The sequence below is a fragment of the Idiotropiscis lumnitzeri genome, chromosome 7 (genome assembly GCF_059441095.1).
Source record: "Idiotropiscis lumnitzeri isolate Australia: NSW breed Sydney's pygmy pipehorse chromosome 7, RoL_Ilum_1.0, whole genome shotgun sequence".
Lineage (NCBI taxonomy): Eukaryota > Metazoa > Chordata > Actinopteri > Syngnathiformes > Syngnathidae > Idiotropiscis > Idiotropiscis lumnitzeri.
Window position 1 is genome coordinate 22,013,336 of NC_142397.1, and position 9,998 is coordinate 22,023,333.

Here is a 9,998-nt window from a genome sequence, read left to right on the forward strand (position 1 = left end):
TTACGGGTGTTGTTGTCGACAAGTGTCCAGCAGGTGGCAACCGTGGGCCGCTCTAGCTGCTGTATTGAATTTGGGAGCAGCCACCAATGGAAAGACGTTAGCTACAAGCCTGGCAGCCTTGGAAGCTGCGCCCTGGGACGTTTTACCCGTGCTGCTCAGTTAGCTGAAGACAACAGTGAGTATTCTGCCTTTGACATTTACGAATTACGCGTCGGACCAAACATTTCGGTTGGCAGCATTGGAGCTGGCCAGTGGCCATGCGGACTGGATCATGTTCTCGACATTTCACCGCGTTCCAGGATTTTCTTTACAAAAATTGAGCCCAGAAACTAAGACTGTGACTTTCCTCAATGACGCTAGTAGGCTATCGGATTTATGCATTAAAAGTTCAACAAAACCACCCCCAGTTTGCGGCTTTGGCGTGTGAAACGTGTTCGTTTGCGATGAAAATAAAAAAAATGGCATAATTGTTTTTCATCAACAGTGCCTACCTACAGTAGCTCAGCTAGCTAACCTAACCGAAAAGCTACACACCTACATAGCGCTGTCATTCTTTTTGTCCCATCGTTTGCACATTGTACATACACACTGCAATGGACGATTTTAAAAGCATTGTCGCTTTGTGTACTTGTGTGTGCGCCTGGTGTTGGCATCCTTTTGCCCGCAGCTCAGTAAGTAGCTAAAGAGGCGAGAGTTTAACGAACAGCAGGCACTGGGTTTAATCTGCCGTTCTTATTAAAGCGAGACCCTTGCCTAATTGTATTGGCTGCGTTGTTGCCCTGGGTGGAGTTAAGATTCAAGTATATTTTAGAAGAGCTCTTTTATTCCCCCTCAATATTGCCATTAAACCACATCTTTCTCCGATAAATATTGTAATGTAATCAATTGTCGGTTAACCGACGAATGATCAGGTTTGAATCAAACAAATACTAAAATAGCGTGTGCTTGTTAACTCTGTGATTGTTGTGTGCGTGTGTCGTGAATGGTATGTGACAGGATGACTTTGTATCTGGAAGAACGATCTCAACCGGATTTCCCTCTGCCTTCCCTTCTGGTGACACTGAAGTAAAGGCAATAGAATGTGTTTCCATCCTGGAAAGGCTCCCCCAAGGTTATTTATTTATAAGGCCACTTGCATGTTGATTTTCTGCTTTAATTAAGGAGGTCTGTGGTGTTTTCCTAATTCAGGTTTGATAATTAATTCTCAAATCAAAAGATTGTGTGTTTATGTTGCAACAGAGGTAGATTTTGATCAATGTCTTTACGGGGTAACTGGATTTTTATAAGTCTAGTTGAACAAATTTTTAACACAATTTTTTCTTTCTTCGTTTCTTTTTCAAGATAGTGGTTCACCACTGTTTGATTCGTTTTAAGTTTATTGCGGCTCAATAGGAGCCCTCAAACAGTGAACTATGTTTTAATTGACTGTGGAATACTTGTATGTCCTTTTATGTGGTACAACATCCAGTATATGAAATGTCTTTCCAGAATAGTGTTGCTATTCACCCAGTCAGGTTGTAGTTGCTTTTTGACGGTTGTAGTTGACTGTGCTCGCCTAGTGTTGTAACACTGCCTGTCAATGCTATTCGTTAGCCTGTCTGTGGCAATTTACATTATGCGTCAGAATTTAGTCAGTGGACATTCGGAGTGATGCTACACAATGTGTAAATTTCCTTGTTTTATGTTACGTTTGACAGCAAGCTTCACTTGGGAATGGCAGTAAATATATTTCACTATGTACCAAACTGTTGCTTGTTGTGAAGCAAATTTAGTTGACTTCTGTGACAACTTCCAGCGTTCCCATCTGAAATTTTTGCCCGCGGGGCAAAGCAAAAAGAAATTGGCGATTGCAGTTTTGAGATAAACAAACTGAACAAACATAGATTTATTAAATTAATTGTTGAATTAGTCATGACTAGTTGACTAAGCTTGGCAGCTCGACTCATGTCGCAAGTTTGCGTTCGCAAGTCAAACCAAAAAATGACGTCTCGTATTTTGAAAAACTCATAAGCCTGGTCACTCGATTCGTATCTCAAGTATCACGTATCTGTTTCGTGACACTGGTCAAACTTCTTCAGTAAATGCTCATATTACTGTAAACATGTTCAATAGTCAATTTTAATCAGAGTTGCCCCCTCAAAGTTCAAATAGCTAAGACCCGTTATAATGTTGTTGTGCAGTAGGGCTGGAAAAATACTCGTCACGGTGCAATATACCCCTATGGGCTGTGTTTTTTTCGGTTTTGCTGCAGGGGCAAGTAATACAAAACAAAACATGTTTTCATGCGTTTGCACTGCAGTTTCTCATAAATTATCAGAGTGATCAATTCATTTTCTGTACTTCTGTCATATGTTTGGCTCTTCCACGAACAAAATGCAAAACTCTATTTTAAATCCGGGACACAAGGTGTTGGGATGTTTAGCGTGCAAAACCAGAGAGCTGGGCTGCAGTACTCCTCGCCATGCCTAATCAAGGAGCCATCCTTATGATACACACAGCTTGCTACTTGAAGACAGCACAAAAGGAAGAAAAAAAAACAAAACTTTGCTAAAGTTGTTAGCAATTTGATTTGTAATTGATTTATGTGTTTGTAAAAGTAAATTCTTTTGAATGTACAAATTCAATGGTCGCAGCTTTAAGATCCATTTGTACTTTTACATTTTACAAGACACTTTTGTGCGCACAAATGATTCTACTGCGTTTTAGTGACGCTGAACCATTTGTTTTCAGCATTTGTTCGATATAAGATTCTGATTTATTGTCATTACAACAGAAAGTAAGGCCATTCAGTGCAAAGGCAAATATGAAAATATGTAAAACTGTGACAACAAAGATGAAAACATCCATCCATTATTTGAGCGTCTTTTCCTCACGAGGGTGCGGGAGCCTATCCCAGCTATCTTTGGGCGGTACGTGGGGTACACCCTGGAGGGGTTGCCAGCCAATCACAGGGCACACAAAGACAAACAACCATTCGCACACACAAACGCATTTCTTGGCAACCTTCCATGCATGTTTTCGGAATTTGGGAGGTAACTGGAGCACCCGAGGAAACCTACGCAGGCACTGGGAGAAAATGCAAACCCTACACAGGAAGGCCGGAGCCGGAACCGAACCCTGCACCTCTGAACTGTGAGGGGGACAAGCTAACCAGTCATCCAAGATAAAAACAATAGGAAAAAAAAAATAGATGAAAAGCTTGTTGGAACTAGTAAACTAGTGATGTCTCCTCTCTTGCAGACAGAATCTCACCTACTTTCAACCTTAGACTGTCACGTTGATGTGTCAATTATCTGACTTATATCTGTCTTATTATTTCCACTTAAACCTAAATGTGCAAGACTTAATTGATTTTCATGACAGTTAGCATTAGGGCTGCACGATAAATCGAAATATAATCGACATCGAGGTTTGACATAGTGCGATTATCTAATCGCAAAACAGTGAGGTTTTTTATTTTTTTTCCTCTCTCCCCCAACCTTTGGCGTTTGAGTGACAGATGAATTAGCCAACCAGTATTGTCGATGCTCGGGTCTTAATAGCGCTGGCCAATCAGTGTAGTTGGCTAACACGCGTTAGTCTGCGCTCCGGTGCCAACAGTCAGCGCAGTCCGACAATAACACACTACGCATGCACCTTTGTTTTTTTCTGTCATTGCCGTGTACCGAAGTGGATGTAATGGAAGTAACTTCTGCCGCCGTAGACGAGGAGAGCGAGATGCTCGTGCTATAGACGGCGGTACGTCTATTATTTGGACGTACGGCAGATTCGACAAATATGAACCCCATCAAAAAACAAAACAAAAAAAAAGACATCAGATCCGAGGCAACACGACCAACGTATTTCAACGTTTAAAACAGCACCACCGATTTGAGTATGAAGCCTGTCAAACAGATTGGAAATAAACAGATGAAGGGGAGGCAACAAGTAGAGGTCATTCACGTGCTAGGCTAAGATCGCTCACAGTCGCAATCACGTTTTGAACAAAATTGGCATAGGAAAGCTATCTCCTAAGTATTTGTGCATACCGGTGACAAGCTCCCTCTCAGAGCGGCTTTTCAGCACTAATGGCAACATTGTAAATTGTGATCGTGCATGTCTGATACAAGCAATGGTGAATATGCTGCTTTTTCTAGCCCCCCAAAAAACAAATACAATACAATCGCCAGAGGAGAGCGCCTTTTACTTTTCATCAAATGGTGACATTAGTGATTTGTATTATGATATTGATCAAATTCTTTGTCTGAAACTAAACTGACTCAGAACCGTAGTTTTGCGAGCATTGTGACAAGCATGTGTGACGTGTGGGTGTGCGCGTGCATGCGTGAGGAAGATTGCAGTGGAGGAGATGAGTGGCTATGCTGCAGTGGCGAATGAGGAAATGAGAGACACGTGTAAAGGAAAAGTTAAAGAGTGTATGAAATAAAGCATGTCGAAGCAGAAACGGCTAACAGTGTAATGTATTGTGAGATATGTTCACTATCCGCGATTGTTCATGTCCGTCTCGCTTACCGTACTGAGTGCCAGCGAATCACGGAAGTGCACAATTAAGACAGACAGCGCTACGGCCTTGACTGACATACTGCTTGACTCTTGTCATTAATACACCTGAATACGTATTTTACAAACAGTAGCATTTTAATGCATTTTTATGTCTCTAATACAAAAAACGCAAATCGAATTGTTATCGCAATATTGGTCTGAATAATTGCACTTAGGTTTTTCTTTTTTCAAAATCATGCAGCCCAAGTTAGCATATACTGAACTGTACCAAAAACCCTAACTAAAAAACCGTGATATGAACTGAATTGTGAATTCTGTGAACCGTCCTAATTGATCGGTAAGCCATTTTTACAAATTAGCATTCACAATGTTCACAAGTTGTCTTTTTCTCTGTTTTTCTTCAGGGGACTGGTCCCGCCTGGATAAAAGTATCTGATAGTGAAGTCTTCCTGGGGGTTGGGGGGGGGCAGCCACGTTGGCGGGATACTTGACCTACTGTTCAACATGTTCAATCTGATGAAAAAGGATAAGGAGAGGGATTCGGGAAGGAAGGACAAGAAAGACAAAAAGGAGAGAATGTCTGCAGCTGAGCTGCGAAGCTTGGAGGAGATGAGCATGCGACGAGGGTTCTTCAACTTGAAGAGAGAGGCAAAGCGTGAGTCCAAGAACAAAGTGGAGATCTCTAACCCAATTCCAATCAAAGTGGCGAGCAGCTCGGAACTCACTCTGACTGACATTGAATCAGATGGCTTGAGCAACAGAAGCAGTATAGTTCTGGATGAACAGCTGAGTGGTGCTAGCTCTACTGATGATCTGAAGGGTGAGAGTGGGGGACAGGATCATCGCAATTCTGTCCGAGATCGCGTGGCTCACTTTGGCTCGCTGGCTAAGCAGAACTCATCACAGATGGGACAAATGATGAAGCGCTTTTCCTTTTCCCAAAGAAGCAAGGATGAGAGTTCTTCGGAATGCTCCACACCTTCAGGCCAGAACGCTGATTCCCCACAAATGGAGAGCAAAGTCTTCAACATGTTGCGCAAACACAGCCTCAGCCAACATACTGCAAAACCCAGTCTGTCTGTCAGACGGTTCTCCATCCCGGAAGTGGTTGACAAGACCTTTCCTGCTCAGTTACAGCTGCCAGCTGTTGTTGCTCCAACAGCACCTGAGACACGCGAGCTAGTTCTCCAACGCCGCAACACAGGCGATTTTGGATTTTCTTTGCGTCGCACTACCATGCTGGACCGCAGCCCAGATGGAGGCGTCTACAGGCGAGTGGTTCATTTTGCTGAACCTGGTGCAGGCACAAAGGATCTGGCGCTTGGTCTGGTGCCAGGAGACAGATTGGTGGAGATAAATGGGCGCAATGTAGAGAATAGGAGCCGGGATGAAATAGTTGAGATGATCCGCCAGTCTGGTGACACTGTGCGACTGAAAGTTCAGCCAATCCTGGAGTTGAGTGAGCTGAGCCGCTGTTGGCTGAGGAACACAGAGGAGCTTCGAAGGCAGGTCAGACATGTGAGCTGCTCTCTTAATTTTACAAAAGTATAACCTGTTTATGCACTCTTTTTTGATAACAGTTTTGCCTCATAAAGGGATGACTCCTGGATGCATCAGCTATGTGTGCCGCAGGCGAGGACATTGTCCTTTTTATCCAATGTTTACATAAAAAACAAAGTCCTGTCGAGACTACATTTTGTCTGCCAGCTGGAGCCTCTGAATCTACTTTTTTGTCACCTACATTTCCCTCCCTAGTGTCACGGGTTACAGATGGAGCATTATTTTAACACTACTACAGGGTGTCCCCAAAGTCACTTTACACTTCCTTTTTTCTGTTTGGTTTCAGGCTTCATTTGGACAGAGGTGACGCCATCAACATTTGCCATCTTAAGCTTTGAAGCTTTTGTAAGCATATAATTTCCTTGCCAATAGCTCGCCAATTGACAATGAAGCAGCGTTGCAAAATTGCTACTTTACAAGAAGTTCAGTGTCAGTGTGAGCTTTATGGCCGTCACACTGTTCCAACGCACAGTGTAATTTACACATCTGTGGCAAGTTTCTCGAAACGGCATATGTTTCTTGACAAACCATGTACCAGAAGACCTGCGACTGCCACCACTGATGATAACACCAAATATTTAGAGCAGGCAATTGTACAAAACCAGGGACAGTCTATACAAAGGGCTGCATTGTCTACGCTTAAAAAAAAGTTCTCTTCAGCGGATGAATCAGAGGGTGATAATGCTTTTCTGTACCGACTTTTGGTTGTTGAGCATAATTTTTTTATGCTCGAACCTTTGAACAACCTGCAATTGGTATGGGTAAAGCTTTATCACTCTCTGAAGCATTCGCTGAATCGAGCTTTTGTTGATGCTGAGTTCCAGCGCAGTCTCTTGATAGACTTGGCCTTTGTAGCAGTACTTTATAGAGTAGACTGCTCTGTAGCAGTTGGAAGATTTCATCAAAAATGATGGTAGCAGGCCCTCAGTTGCATGGATTGTCAGGAACACATCCTGTTCCGAAAAACTTGTCTTGGATAGGGTAAATTTGTTGGAGCAGTGTGACGACTATAGAACTTCTCAAACTGGTGCTGAAAAGCCCTAACCCTAACCCTAACCCTTGTTTGGCAGCAATTTTGCAATGCTTCTTAAATGTCTATTGGCATGCCATTGGAAAGTTACAAAAATGGAAACGCCTAAGCTTGCAAATGCTGATGGCTTCACGTGTGTATCGGGGGACTTTTAGGAGACACTGTAGGGTTTTATATTTCATGAGCCACTTATAGTCCAATGTGGAATGGTAATTTCCACTTCTTTTGGAGTCATCTTTAGGATGAATGTGTTTACAGTTCAGAAACAAATGTGTTAATTGATCATTGGGTCGAGCAAGGTGAATTCAAAATCCCTTGCTCCATTTGCTGACTCAATTTTGATGTTTTGCCTATTTGTGTCTGGGTGCCAATGGCCTGCTTTGGTTTGACTTTTTTTCTCGTATAAAGGCAATCCGCTTTTGGTTTTGTTCAGTTTCTTGTCCAGGTGCAGTTATCTAACACAGATGTTTAGGTAAATCCTCTCCAAACAATATTGTTTTTAGTCTCTGAAACAAATTCCGAGACAAAGAATATTATAATGTAACCATGAGTGGGTTGTAGGTCAGAATTACCTCTGGGAGTGAATGGTAGTTATCCATCCATCTATCCATCCCGCTTATCCTCACTGGATTTGTGAGTGTGCTGGAGTCTATCTCAGTTGATTGGGCAAGAATTGCTGTGTTCCATATGATGTGCCGAGTTAGACTGGCAAATTATTCCTTGAACATGGTGTGACAGTGCAAGCTTGAATGATGAACATTTTATGCTGCGTTTCCATTAGCCTCCAGCAGCCCCACACCACACCATTCGGCTTGGCCCAGCACCACATAACACTGCCGCATTAGCTTTTCCATTACAACAGGTTCTGGGTGAGATCAACTGAACTCAAACTTGTGGGGGTTCTGCTCTAACTTTTCACAACTAGCAAATTGGTTCCACCGTTTTTCCAGAGCTTCAAAATATGAATTGCTGCTGCATTATGTGGCGACGTCACAAAGTAGATACCATTAAATACACAGTAGCAGAGTATTTAAGACACAGTTGCATATTGACGGCGAATCATATTTACTGATGCATATTGTCGGCCGCATAGCATAATTACATAAGCCATTCATCAACATTTTTAAAAATTAGAATAAACTATTTTTTTTTTTTTTGAGAACACCATTTGGTATTTTTATGTTGATATTGTAACACAAATGTCAACCATATAGAAGTAATTGTGTGTGTGTGTGTGTGTATATATATATATATATAAGCGAAGCGAAGCGAAATGTCGCTGCGCTCGTGCCCGGGCGGAAGTTGTTCCTCTACGGCTTAACTGCCACGCACGCCGGCCTCCTCCGGAGCTCTGGTACGGTCCGAACCGCGCGAAACGTCGCCCCAAATCGTGCCCGGGGGAACGTGCTCTTCTTCGTCCACTCTCTTCTTCGTCCACTCTCCTCTTCGGCGCACGCCGGCAGTCTAACCGCTCCAGCGCCCCCATATATGTATGTATGTGTACATATGCATATATGTATGTATGTGTACATATGTATGTATGTGTACATATGTATGTGTGTGTACATATGCATATATGTATGTGTGTGTACATATGCATATATGTATGTGTGTGTACATATGCATATATGTATGTGTGTGTACATATGCATATATGTATGTGTGTGTACATATGCATATATGTATGTGTGTGTACATATGCATATATGTATGTGTGTGTACATATGCATATATGTATGTGTGTGTACATATGCATATATGTATGTATGTGTACATATGCATATATGTATGTATGTGTACATATGCATATATGTATGTATGTGTACATATGCATATATGTATGTATATATGCATGTATGTGTACATATGTATGTGTACGTATGTATGTGTGTGTATATATGCATGTATGTGCGTATGTGCATATATGCTGTAAATATGTATGTATGTGTATATTTGTAAATATGTATATGTATATATATTAGTAATGAATAATTTCTGGTTTTGCAAACCTTCTGGACCGGAGCGTGAGAACCAGTGGAGGTTCATGTTAAAATAAGCGGTCTTGTCTTCACTGGCTAACTAGAAACAACGGGAAGCAGGGCTCTCTGTTTCAGTCTGGTATTTGTGGAATCTGCTTTGGAACAAATAGACCACTTCCTGACCATTTCCCTCTGGTATTCTGTCATGGAGGAAGACAAATTAGTTTCTTAGGCTATAGAGAGAAAACTCCTGTTGGAATTTGAGCAGGAGTTAGAATATTTGACAGGTCCTGTTTTGTCATCCAATATTTTTCAAGTACACTGTAAAAAAAAAACATTACAGGTTTTAATTCAAACACTTGATGTCCAAACTCTCAGCTATTCATAGTATGTTAGTTTTACCAAATCCAGTGTTTTTAAGGCCTCTATACACTAATTCAACGTCTGCAGTCGTGAAGCTGGTGGGTTGTCGGTGAACGCCGTCTGCTTGCTGTCCCACGCAGCGTTGGTGGGTCGCAGCTGTTGTCGGGAGGCAGTTTTCGGGTGATTCAATTCAACTTTAGTTCTTCTACCGTTTGCCAGGCAAAGCTGTGTGTGAGCATCACATCAGGTGATGTTCTCCCAAGGAGATTAAATGTTTTGAGTCTTCATATACCTCCGCCTCATGTGCCTTTTGTAATTTGGAAACAAATGTAATTCTGTCGCCGGGCTTCAGGTTTTGAATGAGGAACTGAATTTTGCCGAGGAATTGAGGGTTATTACTTGTCACGAATACGGAGAAGGTATGTAGTAATTGTCATCGTGGGCGGCTCGTCGCGCTGTGTATGCCACTTAACTAGCCAGTGCATGGTTTCTGCTGGCTGACTTTTTTTTTGCAGGTTATGGTACGAATCCCCCGTCATTGGTTCACTGTAAATCTAATCAGG

General features: G+C 42.2%; 1 protein-coding gene across 15 annotated transcripts in view; it reads left to right on the forward strand.

The window, feature by feature from the left end:
• Positions 1-30: 30 nt before the first annotated feature.
• myo18ab (myosin XVIIIA b) overlaps positions 31-9,998 on the forward strand; it is a 147,761-nt gene continuing 137,793 nt past the window's right edge. For 13 of the 15 annotated variants that reach the window (XM_088299775.1, XM_088299787.1, XM_088299778.1 and 10 more), the window contains exons 1-2: positions 31-175; positions 4,908-6,021. In XM_088299775.1, the coding sequence (XP_088155901.1) occupies positions 5,008-6,021 (1,014 nt within the window). In that variant the 5' untranslated portion in view covers positions 31-175; positions 4,908-5,007. The remainder of the gene's footprint in view (positions 176-4,907; positions 6,022-9,998) is intronic. The other 2 variants (XM_088299777.1, XM_088299786.1) reach the window with 1 other exon arrangement.